We start from the raw sequence: 20,283 nt of genomic DNA, 5'->3' as shown, positions 1-20,283 counted from the left end.
GAAACATAAGATGTATGCAAACATTTGTAATCTTCTCACAGTATGATATATCTTAGTGTTTTCATTTGGAAAAGAGGGGGAAATTATTTCTAGGTGGAATATTAGGGAAGCTTCATGGAAGAGGAGATATCTGACTTTGAGTTTTCAAGGGGCCACCACATCACACAGCTCTGGAGGGCACCACTTTTGCCAGAATCAGTGTCCTGCACGCCTAAAGTTGTACAGTGTCCAGCTCTGGGGGTATGTCACAGAGGAAACAGTCAAAGACTCATGCAAGATAAGCAGACAGAGTCTGACTGAACATTGTGTTCATGAAAGCTAATTATATTGTAAATATCATAGCTGATGGTTATAATACAGATCCTGGACTTTTATGTTGTATTTATTTATTTTTATTCATTCTTTAGGGATACCAATAGGAATTAGAGTATACATGCTGCAAACGTTAATCATTTTATGTGTTTTATTCACAGACTTTGTTTCTTAATTTGGGTCAGTGGTTAAATGACGTTACTCTTTATGTTATTGTTATTATCACTCCATTTTCTTATTACTACTGTCAAAACTGTCTTTCTAGATACCAGAAGGAGGAACTGGGGACTCAGGCAGAGAACGGACCAAGACCTTCACCTATGACTTCTCTTTTTATTCTGCTGACACAAAGAGCCCAGATTATGTTTCACAAGAAATGGTACAGTGTGACAATCTCAAAATCTTCTTGTTTGTTTTTCTTATCAAGAAGAACAGTCCTGTCCTAAAACACTTAAAACAAACTTACTACTATTTGTTGAATTTAATTTATATGAAATCAGCGTTTAGTAACTCAGCTTTTTAATGATCAGATGGGAATATTTATGTAAGCCTGATAATTCAGTCTTCTAAAGTTTTTTTTTTTTCACCATTTTGAGTATAATGATCATAACTTAAATGGTTCCAAAACTTGAACATTGATCTCATTGTGAAGGATTCAGATGCAGCATTTGATGTTGGGAGTGTGACATTTGCTTACTTAAATCTTGGAAATAAATCCTTTTAGCTTTGAGTCCTGCAGGGATCAGAGCATAGGAAATATCAAACCCAAGGCACATTTTGTCTGCTTTTGTGGATCATTATAAGCTACAGAAAGAATTCTAGAAGGAGTGCTTCTCCAGAATCTATAACTGAGACTGATGCTAATATTTGCTCAAGAAACAAATGTAGATGTGGTCCACACAGGTGAGAGCAAGGCATCCCCATATGACCTTCAAGACCCTGATACTAACATTTCATTAGAGCAGAAAGGCAAATATATTCTCCTGGGTGGGCAAAAGCAGGACATTAGAGCAGAGCTGAAGGCATACTAACACAGATAGAGAACATGGGCTTCATCATTGGGCCTCTCCCTGACTTCTCAGTAGCTTCCTTACATGTCATAGGTACTTGTTTCAGGTCCTCTTATGTTAACATTGGATCTTCTTGACATGGGTTGTAATCCTGAAAACTGGAGCATGAAAATACTAATGTGGTTCTGCATCAGAGTGTGGTATTGCCTGGGTGCATGTTAGAATGTAGAATCTCAATATCACCACTACCACTGAAAGACCCCCGAAGGCAGTCTTCCCTCTGGAGAGACCCTCGCCCAGAGATCACACGAGACCACAAGTCAGATGCAAACAGCAAGAGGCTTTATTCAGGAACACGGGTACCCGGGGCAACACAGTCCCTCAAGAAGCTCAAGAGACTGGCGCGCCCCCGGGCTGGAGCGGAGGGTTTTTATAGGGTCGGGCAGCAGGAGCACGAGGAGGGCGGGTTCAAACTCAGGGCAACTCATGGTTTACAGGGCTCTGATTGGACGATTCAAATGAGGCCGGGTTCAAACTCAGGGCAGCTCGTGGTTTTTCCCCGAGCTTGACACGCCTGCTGCCTGGCTCCAAGTTGTTTTTCTGACCTTTAGTACCCTTTTCTGGGGCCAGGAGGCCGGCTGTAGACACCCTGCGCTTTTCAGACCTTACTTGAAATGGCGTTAGGCTAAGCTAGTATGCTGGGATCTTTCATTCCCCCATTTTCTTATCTCAGGGAATGGAATCCTCCATTCATGGGGAAGAATAGGGATGTGGCTCCATTCCCACTTGGTTGAGTCGTTGGTATTGTTGGGTCAATACCAAGGTCTGAACTATAGAAACACGTTCCCTGATAAATTGGACAAGTCTGTTTAGGATGCAGGGCCCGAGAGTCAGAAGGAGGAATAAAATCAGAAGGGGCCCTATAAGGGTGGAGATGAGGGTGGTGAGCCAGGGGGACCTTCCGAACCATCCTTCAAACCACCCCTGCTGTTCTTTAAAGAGTTTTTGTCTCTGTTCTAGTCTCTTTCTTAACTTAGCCATGCTATCTCTCACCACCCCAGTATGATCCGCATAGAAGCAACATTCTTCTCTAAGGGCAGCACATAACCCCCCTTCCTGCAGGAAGAGGAGGTCTAATCCCCTCCGGTTCTGCAGAACTACCTCCGACAGGGAGGTGAGTGACTTTTCCAAGGCACTCACGGATTCCTCCAGTGCCTGGATATCGGTATGCATGGCAACCTGGAGTTGTCGGAACTGGTTGGTTTCCATGAGGGCAGTGGTACCTGTGCCTATTCCGGTGGCGATCCCTCCCATTGTTAATCCACCTAGTATCAGGGCCAGGGTTAGTGAGACTGGCTCTCTTTTTATACGGGGGACCCCTGTTTCATATCGGGCATAGATATCTTCAGGTGTATGATAGACTATCCTGGGGTACAGTTCTATGAGCACGCAATAATCGGCCGTATTAGCTAGTATTGAGGGGGAGAGGCATGGTGTAAGTCCAGTGCTACAGGCCCAGTAAGTTCCGTTGGGAGCCACGAGATAATGGGGTCCTGGTACAAGTACCTGGGTGCGATTACACAGGTGTTGGTAGGTGTAGGGTACTGTCCCCAGACATAGTCCTTGTCCTGACACCTCGGAGATTGTGAGCTTATGCTGAGGTGTTGAGGCACATCCTGATGGGGGTGAAGAGGAATTGGTGAAGCTTCCGACTACGGCCACCCCCTCATAATAGGGAGGTGTGGAAACTAGGCATAACCAGCACTCCTGAGTCCGATTTGGGCTAGTAACATTGAGGGCTGAGTAAGCGCCCTCTATAAGATTCAATAGCCTGTCTCCCGTACCGGGTCTGGGTGGTTGGAGGGTGACTGGGGTTACAGCGGCATTCGGAGCCGTGCTTGGGCGAATGGCCGAATTGGGTCGGGTGGTAGCCCTCGGGGGTGCTGGAGCAGGTAAAGAGGGGCGCCTTTGGTCAGAGAGAACCTGGTTGGGGCCTATAGAGGCGGAGGGCTCCTCAATTTTAAGTTTAATCATAAAGGTAAATCCCTGGTCCTGTCCTGTCATGAAAAATCTAAGTCCCCATGTTTTTCCTTTAATCCAATCTTGTGCCGTCCCCCTTCCTTTCTGAGTAAAGGATATGTTTAGGGGGTTGCAGGTGAAGTTTATACAGGGGCCCTCCCCCTCCCAGTATGTACTAAGCTCGCCTGGGAAACCCCAACAATGTGCTCGGGTGAGTGGGCGCCATGTGCGGCTTTCCCCTTGGGTAGTCCTTTTTACCCTAATGAGGTCCCAAGTGGACGAAGGCTTCCAATAGGTATTGCCAGTTGTTTCACATCCCCATGCTTTACAGAAGTAACTTTCATAACCCCCACATTGGCTAATCAGCTTTCTGTCCCTACCATCCCGGGGGCAGACGTAGAAGGATAGTTGTGACAGGGCTGCCCTAGCTTCAGGGTGGCCACATCCGTATCTCCCGTCACTACATTTGCAAGTACCCTTACCATCCTGACAGACGTCTGGTGCTCTGGGGTTCATGGGGTCAGTGGTAGGGATGTCCCAGTCCTCTGACCCTGCTCCTAATTGGCAGAGATCTGGATGTAAGTTAGGCCACCATGTAAAGGGGGTGTGAAAGGCGGTCGTTTGCCAGACCGTCTCCCCATTTTGTGAAATGACCTGCCAAGTGAGCCTCTTAGCTAGGTGCGGGCTCTCTGCCGCCCTAGTCCCCTGGGGATAGGTAGAGATTAAGAGGAGGGGGAGGAAGAGGAGTCGTGGGTCAACCTTATTTTTAAGGGGTTTTGTGTATGGCGCACTGTCCATGTTGACTTTCTGGATCCTGCTGGGTCGGGTTCCCTGGCAGCCTTCACGTGAGAGGTGTGGATCCATGCAGCAATCCCGTCGACCTTGAGTGCAGTGGGGGTGGTCAGCAAGACAGTGTAGGGCCCCTTCCACCGTGATTCCAGGCTCTTGGTCTGGTGTCGTCGGACCCAAACGGAGTCCCCGATCTGGAAGGGGTGGGGCACCACCGGCTTGTCTAGCTGCTCCTGATAAGCCTTGGCCAGGGGCTTCCAGACCTCCCTCTGCACCAACTGGAGGGCTTGAAGATGTGCTTCTAAAGTAGGGGTGGTGGCAAGAGAGGAAATATCAGGATGGAGAAAGTCTACAACAGGAGGTGGGGCCCCATATATGATCTCAAAAGGGGTTAGGCCGTGTGGGCCGGGGGTATTTCGGGCTCGATAAAGAGCTAAGGGAAGTAGGAGCACCCAATCTCTAGTGCCAGTTGCAAGCGTTAATTTGGTTAGAGTCTCCTTAATTGTTCTATTAGCTCGTTCTACCTGTCCTGAGCTCTGGGGGCGGTATGCACAATGGAGTTTCCAATCAACCCCCAATAGTTTGGCCACCTTCTGACTTACCTGGGAGACGAAGGCAGGCCCGTTATCCGACCCCAATATTTGAGGCATCCCATACCTGGGGAAGATTTCTTCCAACAGTTTCTTTGTTACCACGTTAGCCGTCTCATTCTTGGTTGGAAATGCTTCGATCCATCCAGAAAAGGTGTCCACGAAGACCAGGAGATACTGGTACCCGTAAAGTCCAGGTTTTACTTCTGTAAAGTCTATTTCCCAATGAACACCAGGACGATGGCCTCTTTGTCGGGCCCCCTTGTTTAGATGCACCTTTCCTGCATTGACTTGAGCACAGGCTGGGCAGGTAGAAGTTACCTGCTGGAGTACCTGATCCTGGTTCAGCAGCACTGCCCAGGTGTTTTCTCTGTCTAATAAGGTCTTCATCTTGTTTTTGCTCAAATGGGTCAATGCATGGAGTAATCTCAGCATATATCGGGTATGGGAAGTTGGCACGACCATCCGGTCCCCTAGTATATATGCCTGTCTTCTTTGTTCCCAGTCCGCCCCCATTTTCTTTGCTAGCTCATGGTCTTCTGGGCTATAGGGCACGGGGTCTCCCTCAGGCTGTGGTTCTTGTATAGCCATCAACTGGCTGTTTCCTGCTGGCTGGGAAGCCACTGTTCGGGCAGTCAGATCTGCCAGCCGATTCCCTCTGGCTACCGCAGAGTCATCCTTTTGATGCCCTGGGCAGTGGACAATACTGAGTTGGAGCGGGAGGAACAGGGCCTTTAGGAGGTCTAGGATCTCTTTTTTGTTTTTGATTTCCTTACCCGCGGACGTCAGCAGGCCTCTCCGTCTGTAAATTTCCCCGTGGACATGCGCAGTGGCGAAGGCATATCTGCTGTCAGTATAAACTGTGAGCTTCTTACCTTCTGCCATCCGGAGGGCTTGGGTGAGCGCAATCAGTTCTGCGCGCTGGGCCGATGTCCCGGGCGGGAGCGGCGATGCCCATACCACTTCCGATTCGGTGGTTATAGCTGCTCCGGCTCTGCGCTCCCCCTCCTCCAGGAAACTGCTCCCGTCGGTGTACCAGACAGCGTCTGGATCCTTGAGCGGCTGATCTGTCAGATCAGGACGGGTGCCATGTGCTTCGGCTAGAATCTGGAGGCAGTCATGCTCCTCGGAGGGGCTAGGCAGTGGCAGCAAAGTGGCAGGGTTAAGGGAAACTGTCGGCCCGAAATTTACCCGGTCTGAGTCCAGTAGTAAGGCCTGATAATAAGTCATTCTGGCGTTAGAAAGCCATCTGTCCGGTGGTTGTCGGACCAAGGCCTCCACTGCATGAGAGGCCAGCACAGTCAATGGTTGTCCCAGAGTCAGTTTTCCCGCATCTTTGAGTAATACGGCAATGGCTGCCACCATGCGGAGGCATGGAGGCCATCCTGTAGCCACCGGGTCCAATTTCTTGGATAAGTACGCTACAGGTCTCCTCCAAGGTCCCAGTCTTTGCACCAGTACCCCCTTGGCAACACCTGAGTTCTCATCCACAAACAGCTCAAAGGGCTTGGTTAGATCTGGCAGACCCAGAGCCGGGGCCTCGAGTAAGGCCTTCTTGATCTGTTGAAACGCTTTCTGATGTTTCTCCTCCCATTGGAACATGGTCCCTGGTTTAGTGAGGGGGTATAATGGGGCTGCCAGTTCAGCAAAGCCAGGAATCCAAAGGCGGCAATACCCAGCCGTACCCAGGAATTCTCGAACTTGGCGGGGGTTCCGAGGAGGGGGGATGGAGATTATCGTCTCCTTCCTTGCTTCTGTTAACCATCTTTGCCCCCCGCTCAGGGTGTAGCCTAGGTAAGTGACCTTGTCTCGGCATATTTGGGCCTTTTTGGCTGAGGCTCTATAGCCCTTCTGCCCAAGTCTGGCCAGTAAAGCTCGAGTGCCCTCCATGCACTCGGTTCGACTCCTGGCCGCCAGGAGTAGATCATCCACATACTGGAGCAGAGTCAGGGTTGGGTGTTCAACCCGGAATCCGGCCAGATCTGCATGTAGGGCCTCATCAAAGAGGGTTGGGCTATTTTTGAAGCCCTGCGGGAGCCTGGTCCAGGTTAATTGTCCCGAGAGCCCTTTTTCTGGGTCTCTCCATTCAAAAGCGAATAGTAGTTGGCTCTGAGGGTGCAGTTTTAAACAAAAGAAGGCATCCTTCAGGTCTAGCACAGTGTACCAGACGTGGGTCGGTGGTAGGGTGCTCAGAAGGTTATAGGGGTTAGGCACCGTGGGGTGTATGTCCTCCACCCGCTTATTGACCTCTCTCAAGTCCTGGACCGGCCTGTAGTCTCCTGTCCCCGGTTTCTTAACAGGCAAGAGAGGGGTGTTCCAAGGTGACTGGCAGGGCTTTAACACCCCTTGGTCCAGGAGCCTCCGAATATGGGGCTTGATCCCCTCATGAGCTTCCCGTGACATTGGGTATTGTCTGATTGAAACGGGAGTCGCGGAGGCCTTTAGTGGGATCATCAGCGGTGGCTGGTCGCGTGCCAACCCCAAGCCCCCGGTCTCTGCCCAGGCCTGAGGAAACTCTCTCAGCCAAGTCTGTAGCTCCTCAGGTGACTTCTCCGTGGGTTCTGCCTCAAACAAACGGTATTCTTCCTCTAAACTGAGGGCAAGGATTTGTAGGGGTTCTCCTTTAGGGCCTGTGACTCTTGGTCCCTTCTCATCAAAATAGATTTGTGCCTTCAATTTGGTTAATAGGTCCCGTCCTAACAGCGGATGGGGGCATTCAGGTATATGCAGGAAGGAGTGAGTTACTTGCCCTGATGCCAGTTGGACCTTTCTCTCGGCAGTCCAGTGATACCTCTTGTTTCCAGTTGCCCCCTGCACCAGTGCAGAATGCCGGCTAAGAGGCACTCCGGCGTGGGTTAGGACTGAATGTTCGGCACCAGTATCAACCAGGAAGGTCACAGGCTGCCCCCCGATCTTGAGGGTTATCCTAGGCTCAGGGGGGGGCTCCTGGCCTCGACTCCCCTAGTCCTCTAGATTAAGGAGGTCCACGGTTTTGGGCTTGGGTCGGTGGGGTCCTTGTGGCTTCTTGGGGCAGTCTCGGGCCCAGTGTCCCTTCTTCTTACAGTAAGCACATTGATCTTTGTCAAGGGGTGACCTCCTTCGCTCTCCCGACCTATCTCCCTCTCTCCACTGTCCCTGAGACACAACGGCGGCCAAAACCTTTTTCATCTCCCTATGTTGTTTCTTGTCCCTTTCCTCACGTTTCTGCCATCTCCTTTCCTCACGCTCCTCAGGAGTTTCTCTCTTATTAAACACTTTCTCTGCTTCCTTCAATAAATCTGGCAAACCTAGCGCTTGCAAACTTTCCAACCGCTGCAATTTGGTTCGGATATCTGAGCTAGACTGGTATATAAATGACAGGATGACACCTGGTGCTTGCCCTGGGTCTTCTGGATCATACGGAGTGTACATCCTATAAGCCTCCTTCAGCCTCTCTAAAAATGCAGCGGGTGTCTCTTCCTTTCCCTGTATCACATTCCTTACCTGAGCCAAATTGGTAGGCCTTCTGGCGGCCGCTCGGAGACCCGCTAAGAGCAACTGGCGATAGAGACGTAGATGCTCCCTACCTTCAGGTGTATTGAAGTCCCAGTCTGGGCGGGTCAAGGGAAAGGCGGCATCGATGATATTTGGGAGTTGGGTTGGCCTCCCGTCATCGCCCGGAACCTGCTTCCGGGCCTCCAGGAAAACTCTCTGCTTTTCCTCTACTGTTAAGAGGGTCTGCAGGAGCTGCTGACAGTCGTCCCAAGTCGGCCTGTGAGTTACTAGGATGGACTCAATTAGGCCGGTCAAGGCAACAGGATCCCTGGAGAAAGGGGGATTATGTTGTTTCCAATTATAAAGGTCTGAGGCAGAGAAGGGCCAATATTGTAACTGATGGTTGAGGCCTTCCCGAAGCGGGAAGGCTTTGGACTCAGTGGGGGGGCCGGCTCGGCGGCTCCTGAGGCGGCCCGCGATGGGGGACTGGACTGCTTCCTCTTCTTCCTCCAAGTCCCCAGCGAGCGGGGTCATCACGACAGGAGCCGCCGCGAGCGCAGCCGCCGGGGTCGCGGCCGGCGCCATGACAGGAGCCGCCGCGAGCGCAGCCGCTGAGGTGGTCGCGGCCGGCGCCGTGACAGGAGCCGCCGCGAGCGCAGCCGCTGAGGTGGTCGCGGCCGGCGCCATGACAGGAGCCGCCGCGAGCGCAGCCGCTGGGATCGCGGCCGGCGCCATGACAGGAGCCTCCGCGAGTGCAGCCGCTGAGGTGGTCGCGGCCGGCGCGATGACAGGAGCCGCCGCGAGCGCAGCCGCTGAGGTGGTCGCGGCCGGCGCCATGACAGGAGCCGCCGCGAGCGCAGCCGCTGGGATCGCGGCCGGCGCCATGACAGGAGGCGCCACGAGCGCAGCCGCTGAGGTGGTCGCGGCTGGCGCCATGACAGGAGGCGCCGCGAGCGCAGCCGCTGAGGTGGTCGCGGCCGGCGCCGTGACAGGAGGCGCCGCGAGCGCAGCCGCCGGGATCGCGGCCGGCGCCGTGACAGGAGGCGCCGCGAGCGCAGCCGCCGAGGTGGTCGCGGCCGGCGCCATGACAGGAGGCGCCGCGAGCGCAGCCGCCGGGGTCGCGGCTGGCGCCATGACAGGAGGCGCCGCGAGCGCAGCCGCTGAGGTGGTCGCGGCTGGCGCCATGACAGGAGGCGCCGCGAGCGCAGCCGCCGGGATCGCGGCTGGCGCCATGACAGGAGGCGCCGCGAGCGCAGCCGCTGAGGTGGTCGCGGCTGGCGCCATGACAGGAGGCGCCGCGAGCGCAGCCGCCGGGATCGCGGCTGGCGCCATGACAGGAGGCGCCGCGAGCGCAGCCGCTGAGGTGGTCGCGGCTGGCGCCATGACAGGAGGCGCCGCGAGCGCAGCCGCTGAGGTGGTCGCGGCTGGCGCCGTGACAGGAGGCGCCGCGAGCGCAGCCGCCGGGGTTGCGGCCGGCGCCATGACAGGAGGCGCCGCGAGCGCAGCCGCCGGGATCGCGGCCGGCGCCATGACAGGAGCCGCCGCAAGCGCAGCTGCTGAGGTCGGCTGATAGGGCGGCGGTTCATTTACCAGCAGATCTACAAGAGGGGAGTTAGGGTCAGGGGGAAGGACAGGGGGCTTGGAAGGCTCCCTGTGGGGAAGGACTGGGTAGAGAGAAGAAAGGGAGTTAGGAGGCGTCGAAGGTTGGGGAGTGAGAGGGGGTTGTGGGAGGAAGGGCTTGACCCAGGGGAATGGGTTTTCAACCAGGGATCTCCAAATGGTGATGTAGGGAACCTGGTCTGGATGCCCATGGGGGCTAGGGGCAAACACCTTCCTCTCAACCTGTGAAATGAGAGAGAGATTAAATGACCCTTCCCGTGGCCATCCTACATCCATCATGACCCATTCGGCCTCACAGAGGGTCATCCATCTATTTTTTTTGATAACTACACCTTCATTTCTCCCCCGGCCTTTGACGTCCGACCAATGGTCAGTAGTTAGGCTCAAGGGGGTAACGACATTCTGTCCCATATTAATTCCTGGATGGAGAAGGATTAGACAAAGAACACAAAACAAACCGACAACACAAACAAGAGACAGTTTCGCTGCGCGGCTCCGGTGTAAAACCGAAAGCAAAAACTCAGATGGGGACACGGAGTGTTTGAATTCTCCGCCCCCTGCCAGCACCACGTATCCTTCTGATACGGGGGTGGCCCCGAAAAACCGTGCCCCTGAGGGGACTTCCCGTGCCCCCGAAGGGGACTTCCTGTGCCCCAGAAGGGGACTTCCCGTGCCCCCGAAGGGGACTTCAGAGACCCGTGGAACGTCTTCCAGGGTCGCAGTGGTGAAGTCCGAGCTCGTCAGCTCCTTCAGCCCCACTGACTCCAGACCGATTCAGGCGCGCAAACAGACAACATTCAACACTCAGACAAACCGTGCCCCCGAAGGGGACTTCCCGTGCCCCAGAAGGGGACTTCAGAGACCCGTGGAACGTCTTCCAGGGTCGCAGTGGCGAAGTTCGAGCTTGTCAGCTCCTTCAGCCCCACTGACTCCAGACCGATTCAGGCGCGCAAACAGACAACACTCTGACAGGACAGAAACGACATACACCAAGGCCGGCTTACCTCCTGACAGTGGGTCGGTGGTCCCGAGGTGGGGGTCTCAGATCCCGGACGAGCCCCCAAATGAAAGACCCCCGAAGGCAGTCTTCCCTCTGGAGAGACCCTCGCCCAGAGATCACACGAGACCACAAGTCAGATGCAAACAGCAAGAGGCTTTATTCAGGAACACGGGTACCCGGGGCAACACAGTCCCTCAAGAAGCTCAAGAGACTGGCGCGCCCCCGGGCTGGAGCGGAGGGTTTTTATAGGGTCGGGCAGCAGGAGCACGAGGAGGGCGGGTTCAAACTCAGGGCAACTCATGGTTTACAGGGCTCTGATTGGACGATTCAAATGAGGCCGGGTTCAAACTCAGGGCAGCTCGTGGTTTTTCCCCGAGCTTGACACGCCTGCTGCCTGGCTCCAAGTTGTTTTTCTGACCTTTAGTACCCTTTTCTGGGGCCAGGAGGCCGGCTGTAGACACCCTGCGCTTTTCAGACCTTACTTGAAATGGCGTTAGGCTAAGCTAGTATGCTGGGATCTTTCACCACCAACCCCTTCCTGCATGTTGGCATTAGGTGTGAGCCACCACACCTCACTCAGAATCATCCATCTATCTATCTATCTATCTATTTATCTATCTATCTATCTATCTATCTATCTATCTATCTATCTATCTATCTATCTAGATCTGCAGTGTTTTGCATGCACTTTGACATTCAAGAAATGTATCTGTCTGGTTTAGAGTGGTTTGTAGAGGAGAGCCTGACCTTTTGAGGCAATGCAGATGTTGAGGCTGGAGTACTATTGTGATTGTATCCAGAAGCTATAGAGTCAAACATAAGTAATAGGGAAGGGAGAATTAAAACTGTAGAGAGAGCGGGTACCCAGTGTGATAGAGGAGTTGAAGAGAAACTGATATTTGAATTTGTCTCAAGTTAGACATGCTTGGTATTCTGTCATGTTAAATTTTCTGAAGAACCAAATAAGGTGAATTTTAACTCTAGTTTTCTTTGGCAAGACTTTCAGTGATCTTTAGTAACTTACTCAGGTTCATAGACGGATTGCCTTTCAATAGGACTTAGAGTTGAGGCATGGTGCTGATGTGAGTGGAGGTGGAGAAGCCACTGGAAAGCTTTTGTGTGGGAGAAAAGGAATTATCCCATCTGCCAGGTGGGAAGAGAGGGCAGCCTCCTGTCATAGCAATAAATGAGGGGGACAGTGAAAGAGTAAGGATGACTCTGGGTTCAAGGCGGCTGGTCTGTCTACACTGACAGTGGGGAGTCTGGCATAAAAGACTATGGTCATGGAACACAGATTGATGCTCTGTTACATGTGGGAATTAAGTGACAGGAACTAGGAATTTTAAGGGGAAAACCAATTTATTGTAGTGATGGCCAGATTGTCTTCAAACACGGGATGAATGAAAAGCCTTGAGGGATGTTGCTTGGATTCTAATGGCTCCCTCAGGTGAGGGGGGTGAGAAGGTGTGGTGTCAACAACACAGACACCAGGAGTCTGCAGAAAGCAAATAATGAACTCATTTATTTAATAACAGGGTAGGCCTTATATACCCTCCTCTTAGTGCCCAGTCTGTGTGGTCATCCCTCATTGGCTGGGCACGATCAGGAACTCTGACAGCAATTGTTGCTAGGTCCTTAGGCAGACTTGGCATGATCTGGAACTCTGACAGCGACTGTTGCTAGGCCTTCAAGTAGATTCTGCATGATCAGGAGCTCTGACATCAACTAGGAACTCTGACAGCTCCTGTTGCTAGGCCCTCAGGCAGATCCAGGTTGGCTCTTAAGGGGTATGTTATGTGCATGCTTTGGCTACTGGTCTGAGCCAATTTCCTTGACCCTATGGGCCTGTCCTGCTCCAAAGGATCTTCATTTTTTAACCTATTTAATGAACTGTTGGATGTCCTTCTTTTACTTGAATTTGAAGTCTTTGGGGACAAAGTGGTACACAGAGGGATGGAGAGCATTGTGTGACCACAGGACCTGGCTGGGAAATGTTTGCTGACCAGATGACCTAATTTGCAGATGGTTAGTTTGTGGGAGCAGGTGATTACTTCCTGAGCTGTACAATAATCAAGGAGAGGGATGTAAAAACAAATGTAGCTCTTCTCTCTGTATGTTAAAAGCCAATGTCCAGAATTTAAAGGGAGATCTAGATTGTGCAAAGTTGTCTGCCCACAAGGAAATTCCCTGCTTTAGGTGATAGCACAGCATTTCTTCATGGTGCTTCAGGGACCCTTACAGAGAGTAACTGGGATTTTTCTGTGGAATTTCCAAACTATAACACACTGCTCTTACTAAGCCATGTGAATACTCATTGTAGATGCAGGAAAACAGTTATCTGTAAAATAGTAAGAGATGTGTCTCATCCCTCATTTTAGCACTCCCTCATGAAGGTTTCAGGTTTTCAGCTTCCTGCTCAGCTCTTCAGGCTGCTGGTGAAAGGCGAGGAGAGTAGAGCCGTCGTGAAGCAAGCACAGTGCTAGCTGAACCTCTTTCTTTCCTCTTCTGCTTTAATCAGTTAAATTTAAAAGTGTATTGAGGGCCTGGAGAGATGGCTCAGAGGTTAAGAGCACTGGCTGTTCTTCCAGAGGTCCTGAGTTTAATTCCCAGCAACCACATGGTGGCTCACAACCATCTGTAATGAAATCTGCTGCCCTCTTCTGGCTTGCAGGCATACATGCAGACAGAACACTGTATACATAATAAAAAAATAAATCTAAAAAAAAAAAAGTGTGCACCACCATGCCTGCCCACACACCCCTAAAAGTATATTGAGAAACTATATCATGTCCACTACTATAAAGTTTCCTTTGAGTCTAAAAACCAAACAATTATTTTAGAATTAGGAAAAAAAATCAATGAGTAGTTTAAACCTACAGATTTGTAAATTAAAGACCATTAAATAAGGTCTTAATTTTCTTAATGGTTCTTCAAAACTTCAACAGGAGGCTTTGATCTCTCTCACACTACCTACTTCTTAATTCAACCCTGGAGAAACTCGAAACCAGTTGCCAGGCTGGAAGGCAGCTCGTGTTTCAGCAGCGCCCTCTTGTGGTCCATTCCCCACCAGGGAGACCCTGGGATGTCGGTCACCCTTGAAAGGAGCTTTAAAGCTTTTCCGCACACAGCAAGGCAGATTGGGGTAACTGGGCTAGTGAGGGGTTCAGTCAGAGTTTGGTGCTAATGGACTCATCGGTCTCCTGAATGTCTCCTCACATTTGATACGGTAGCAGATGCCAAATCAGTCTGGTGGGGGTGTGACAGGGTAGCCTCAGGAGAGGAGGACAGTCCCTGTTTCTGCATCCTTGTCTGTCCGTGGGTGGGTGGGTTGGTTGGTGCTGAGGCTGAGCTAGATCTGGTGTCACTTACAGACCTACCTGTTCTAGATCTCTTCTACCATTGCACCTGCTGGGGCTCGTCAGTCTGTCAGAAAACCACCTAGGTGAGCTTCTACTTGCTAACAAAGTAATAACATGGAGAGTGTCATTGGTTTGGTTCAAGGCCTCTGGTTTCTGGTATACCATCATCACTGGATCCACACTGAAACTCCTCTGGGATATCCCGTGGCCATCCCTGAGGATATCGTTCCACAGGACCAGTCCCTTCACAAGCTCCAGCAGGTCCTAGATGGGTTATAGGTTAGGGTGGGCCAATCCAAGGCCTGGTTGTGGGCCTGGGTGGTAGCTGAGCTGGGCAGTCCAGGCCACTGGGGCCATCCACCTCAGACAAGGGGGCAGAGCCAGCAGGATAGATAGGTTCTCCCTGGCCTGTGGTGAGAGGTGGGGCCATCTCTCCCGACTGCAGGGGTCAGCTCTCCCAGGGCCAGTGAAGAGCGGCCTGGGTCAGTGTGGCCCTCTGTCCTAGGAAGGATTTAAATTGTGGAGACATTTGAGTCTGGTTTAACTCTTTTCTGTGATTCATTTTGCCCGAGTCTGGACTGTGAGAAATGCCCCTTCCTTGTTTTCTGAAATGTCTGTGGAAGACTTTTGTTTTTGCTCCAATCTGAGAGAACTGGAGAAAAAGAACTTTTCCTTACAGTTCATATGTATTAGTGAATGGAGAGCTATTGGTGAAATTATCAAGGCCACACTCAATGGGGGTTAGAACTTCCAGATCAAAGCTGAAATGGCTACCCACTACAGAGACCGAAACTCATGGTCTGGATCCCTGAGTCTTCCTGGGGTTCTTGCTTCACAAACGCTTGGGGGTACATCCTTTCAGCTAGCACCAGGGCCTTGTGAATTTAGTGGATGTGGCCAAGGCCCTGTAATGAGGGTGTAGACCCAGCTCTGCCACTCACTGGCAAGGGCCTGAATACTGACCTTCCCTGTCAGCTTCCTCATCTGAGGGCTTGTGAGCCCTTCCCCCTTTGAATTACTGCATGAACCTGTGACAGTGCCCAGGAAGTGTGAGCTCCTGTCACAGCTGGGCATTGAATAAGTCTTTAGACTGATCAGAAAATAACAGTGTCTAAAGCTGAAATGGGTAACACTTAACTGAGAATAAGTGGCTGTAGCCCATTTGTGGAAGAACTTCAGTTGAAATTATAGTTAGGAAAGTTTTACTGATGGATCTGATGGAAGTGCAAGCAGGATGGAGGGAAGAAAGCCTGAGTTCATTTAGCTGTATTTTTGTTACACTGTGGATGTCAGCTGCGTGGTCAGCAGACTTTGCTGTGGTCAGGGGTGCAGTACCCCCTTGAGAAGTTTTGCAGTGTACTGATTCCTGGGCTCACATTTCACGGGGCGGACTTGCTGGCCTGGCCACTGGGATTCTGGAGAGCTTTCCTCATTCTCTCACGGCCAGTATATCCTAGGATCTGCTGCTCAGGGTAGTTTGGGAGAAATAGCTTTCTGGGTCTCCTGATTTTGGCTCAGAGGGCTCACGACTATAGGAGTCCCCACCTTGTACTGTGGTCATCCCACTTGCTCAGGTTTTTCCTCAGCTCTGACTGTGAACCTGATGACATTCATTCTCTGGCATCTCTAGCTGCCAATGTGTTGTTCAAATCTTAAATAGTTTTATTAATAGAAAACCCTGATCCAGATATTGAGGTAAAAGCTGAAAGATCAGAGAGGCAGAGCAAGCCAGAGCAAACCTCACCTTGCCAACTCCTCAGCCGATCCCAAAGCCTCTAAGTCCTTACTGGAAAGGCCTCAGCCAAAAAAAAAAAAAAAAAAAAAAAAAAAAGCCTTTAGTTTCTATCTCCTTATGCCTTATATGCCCTGCCATATTACATCCTAGGATTAAAGGTGTGTGTGCTTCCCAAGCAAAGGCATGAGATCTCAAGTGCTTGGGATTAAAGGTGTGTGCCACCACTGCCTAGCTCTGTTTTCTTTCCTAGACTGAGTCAATCTCATGTAGTCCAGGGTGACCTTGAACTCACAGAGATCCAGGCGGATCTCTGCCTCCTGAGTGCTAGGATTAAAGGTGTGTGCCACCACTGCCTGGCCTCTATGTTTAATCTAGTGGCTTGTTCTGTCCTCTGATCCTCAGGCAAGCTTTAGTAGGGTACACAATATATCACCTCACCAATGCTCCTACTTTTTGTAGCAGAGATGTTTGAGGGGGCTTGGTGTGCTGGGCTTAGTGGGCATTGAGGCATCAACAGAGCTTTGACTCGTTCCTTCTTAGCTTGATATAATAGGGTGACTTCACATTTTCATCTGTCTCATCTATGTTAGCTGTCCTCCTGGACCATTTGCGCTTCATCCTCTTTACCCCCAAACAGCAAGTATGTGGGGCGTGGGACAGAAACGCAGGTTGTGGATGTGACCCTCTGGTCTCCCTACCGTGTCTACAAGTATTTCAATAAGTATCCAAACAGGAAAATACACTGGGACCCAGTTGTGAGGGAGCCCAGACATTCACCACACTGCCCCCAGCACTCTGCTACCCCAGGTCGCCTAGAGACTTACCTTGAGGAACATTGGCCCTGAGAAATGAAAGCTTTGATTTGGTAGGATTCAGGCAATAATTTCTGGCTACTGTGACCTTTAGGTTTTGAATATTAATTTCTGGAGGCTCTGATAAGATGAATAGCTTTACACATTATACAGTTCTGAGTTTTAACATCATGTGTTAAAATCTTTGCTTCTAGACACAATTGCCACTTGGCCTTGTTTACATTTTTATTTCAGAAATCATTTGCTAACTTAAGTAGGAAAAAGGATGGTGTTGCTTTTTGCTTGCTTGGGAAGTTTACTTTTGATTAAAAACTGGGGTGCATACATATTCTGTTGTTGCAGCTCGGCAGTGATTTATTTTTATGCTGTAATCCTTAAAGATGAAAGTAACATTCAAGAATATTGTCAACACTGCAGGGACTTTTATTAAAATCCATGGTACTTGCATCCTTTGTGTTTATATATATGTAAATATATTTTTTCTTTTAGGTTTTCAAAACTCTGGGCACAGATGTCGTGAAATCTGCATTTGAAGGTTATAATGCTTGTGTCTTTGCATATGGGCAAACTGGATCCGGAAAGTCCTACACTATGATGGGAAATTCTGTACGTTGTTTAGTTGTTTATATGCTATATGGGAAGGAGATTTCTCGTTATCTTTCTCTGGAGTGATGGAATTATCTCTTATCTACTAGGTCTGCACCAACTTTTCCTGTTCTGATCTTCCTTTAGTAATAAGAAGATAAAACTCAGTAATAAGCTGAACTAAATTTCCTTGGAGAGATTTGAAATTAGAAATAGTTTTACGTTATAAGCACGAATAATGGGTGCAAGTCCCAGTTCGCTTCTTCTTTTAAAGGCCTTATAATCTTATCAAGAAAGTAATTTATTCTTCTTTTCTGCCAGCATAACAGTTTGAATAAAATTACCAAAGTCTGTTCTTCTTAAAATTATTCAGAACATTTTTCCTAAGAATAGCGCAAAAAGGAAAATCTAACTTTTTGATGGAAAGGTGTTATATAAGTCCAGCAAATACATGAAAAAATTGGCATTACAGAGCCCTTACAGCTTATATGGTCATAAACACAGCATCTACAGTTTAGAAATTAATCGATGTAAATTCACAGGCACTTGTATTTGCACCAGAATGTGGAGAAGTGCAATGTAGACATAATAAATTTGGACATGATATGAAGGTGTGCACTTGTAATCCCAGCTTCTTGGGAGGCTGATGCAGGATGATCACAAACTTCAGACCATCCTGGTGAACTTAGAGAGATCAAAAAACAAAAAAAGACTGGGAATGTAGCTTCATAGCATTCATTGCTGCAGCAAACTGCCCTCAGTGGTGGGACACCTACACAGCATACTCAAGGCCCTGATTGGGTCTCTGACAACACACAAAACAAACAAAAAGCATAAACAACCCGTGAAGAAGTACTTAAAACTTAGTGATACGTATGTAATTTTTTTCAGGTGGGAGCAAGAACTGTGTTCAGTACGGCCAAAGCTGTGGTGTGTTGTAGATGTAGACACTGATGGTTTAGGGGCCCCTGCCAGCAGGCACGGTTATGTCTTCATTGCTAAGGTTTGGTGGTCCATGGAAGCATGGTACTGAAGGGGAACAAATCTTCTTAAGGACATCATTCCAGTGCCCGGAACCTAGTTTCTCAAACCCAGACTTTGTGTTTACATGGGAAATACGGTACTGAGCTCGTGTCACGAGGCCAGAAGGCAGGAAGAGCAAGGGAGAGAGATAGTACACCTCAGATTTCCCATTCCACTTTAATCACTATTTTCCTCTTCTTGTTTTCCTACTGAACTTTTGGGGAAAAAACAAAACAAAACAAAACAACTCTATAAATGAAATTTGCATGTCAGTTTTCCACTAGCCACTTTATACAAGACATTTACAAAGCACTTCTAAACAGCAGGTGCTTTTTCTCTACCCTTGAAGGTAAGTATGGCTTCAGTATTCTAGTTACTTATTTTAAGTAAGAAAGACAACTTGTGGTGGAAGTATCAGTTGTCCTTGGTAACAGCTTGTACCAACTGAATGGTAGATACAAAGGGGAAAAATGCCTTAAAGTAGTGGCAATGATAGTTCTTCAGTTCTTTGAGGGGGAGTTGAGTGGAGGTAGGAATGGACTGGCCAAGAATGCATGGCTGCTCTGAGGTCTGGGTTCCCTAATGAGAGCATTTTGCCTGATGCAGAGTGTCTTAGTTTGGGTTACTATTACTATGATGAAACAGCATGACTAAAAGCAAGTTGGGGATGGGTGTTTGCCTTATACTTCCACATCCATAGTTCATCACTGAAGGAAGTCAGGACAGGAACTCAAACAGGGAAGGAACCTGGAGGCAGGAGCTGATGCAGAGACCATGGAGGGGTGCTGCTCACTGGCTTGCTCCCCATGGCTAGCTCAGTCTGCTTTCTTATAGAACCCAGGACCACCAGCCCAGAGGTGATCCCATCTACAATGGACTGGACCCACCCCCATCACTTATTAAGAAAATGCCTTTGTCTGCTTAGAGCCTGATCTTATGGAGGCATTTTCTCAGTTGAGGCTCCCTCCTCTCAGATGACTCTATCTTGTGTCTAGTTGACAGAAAACTAGCCAGTACATAGAGTGTTGCTCACAGACTTGTTCCTGTGTCCTGAACTATGTTATATACCCACATCACTTAGTGATATGGTGGATTTGCTCTTCTTAAGGGGAACCTTGCAGGGATTGCTGTACCAAAGGAAGGCTGTCTTCCATAGTTTAATGTGCTTCTGCCACCTACATTTTAAGATGCTTATCTGGAGGACTTCAGGTTTTTTTGTCAGTGTTTCTTTTCTGCATAGTATGTATTATCCCTGTTTTGTCATTTAGCCAGATATTTCTAAGATGTATTGTACCTTATAAACTATATTCTTTGATAGAGAACAAGTCTCCTAGTCCTTGCAAGCCATTGTTAGCTGGTTTAACATCTGATAAATGTATATTATCCTAATCATAGCATTTAGAAATCAGAGGGCATTATCCTTTCATTTCAGAGTAAGAAGCAGTTCTTCAGGGGCTCTTGGTGGGAGGTTTGGGCTTGGCACTCACGCTTCTAGAGTCAATGATAGCCAAATGCAAGTTCACTGTCTGCCTGAATCTAGTTTGAGTGATGGTTGTAATACCCTTCTTCTCCATTTCAGAGCGATTCTGGTTTAATACCTCGGATCTGTGAAGCACTCTTCAGTCGGATAAATGAAACCACCAGATGGGACGAAGCCTCTTTCAGGACCGAAGTCAGGTAGGGCCACAACCTGAGGCATAAAGTTCTGAGGGGCCCAGGCTGCTTGACTTGTACAGACGTCTTGCAGAGAGAAGGATGAAGCTGCAGGTTGCTGAGGAATGAGCCTGCCCCTTCCTGACCTGAATGTAATGTTAGTTAGCAATAGAACTGAGACTACTTGGGTACAATTTGGGTGTGAAATAGCATTGTTTGATGGAAGCTTTAGTATTTATTCTATTTTTATCTCAAATGGAGTGAGTCCTTGACTTTTGTGAGCTCATGCAGTTCGTTTCACT

General features: G+C 49.5%; 1 protein-coding gene across 13 annotated transcripts in view; it reads left to right on the top strand.

Moving 5' to 3' along the window:
- Kif16b (kinesin family member 16B) overlaps positions 1-20,283 on the top strand; it is a 286,551-nt gene that overhangs the window by 36,507 nt on the left and 229,761 nt on the right. For all 13 annotated transcript variants that reach the window (XR_013050802.1, XM_076570753.1, XM_006983685.4 and 10 more), the window contains 3 exons: positions 578-691; positions 17,210-17,326; positions 19,908-20,005. Coding sequence is in view for 12 of the 13 variants with exons in the window: in XM_076570753.1 (XP_076426868.1) it covers positions 578-691; positions 17,210-17,326; positions 19,908-20,005 (329 nt within the window). In the remaining variant the exon portion in view is untranslated. The remainder of the gene's footprint in view (positions 1-577; positions 692-17,209; positions 17,327-19,907; positions 20,006-20,283) is intronic.

This window comes from Peromyscus maniculatus, chromosome 4 (assembly GCF_049852395.1).
Source record: "Peromyscus maniculatus bairdii isolate BWxNUB_F1_BW_parent chromosome 4, HU_Pman_BW_mat_3.1, whole genome shotgun sequence".
NCBI classification, from domain to species: domain Eukaryota; kingdom Metazoa; phylum Chordata; class Mammalia; order Rodentia; family Cricetidae; genus Peromyscus; species Peromyscus maniculatus.
Note: the sequence above shows the minus strand (reverse complement) of the source record. Positions and strands in the feature narration are given on the sequence as shown.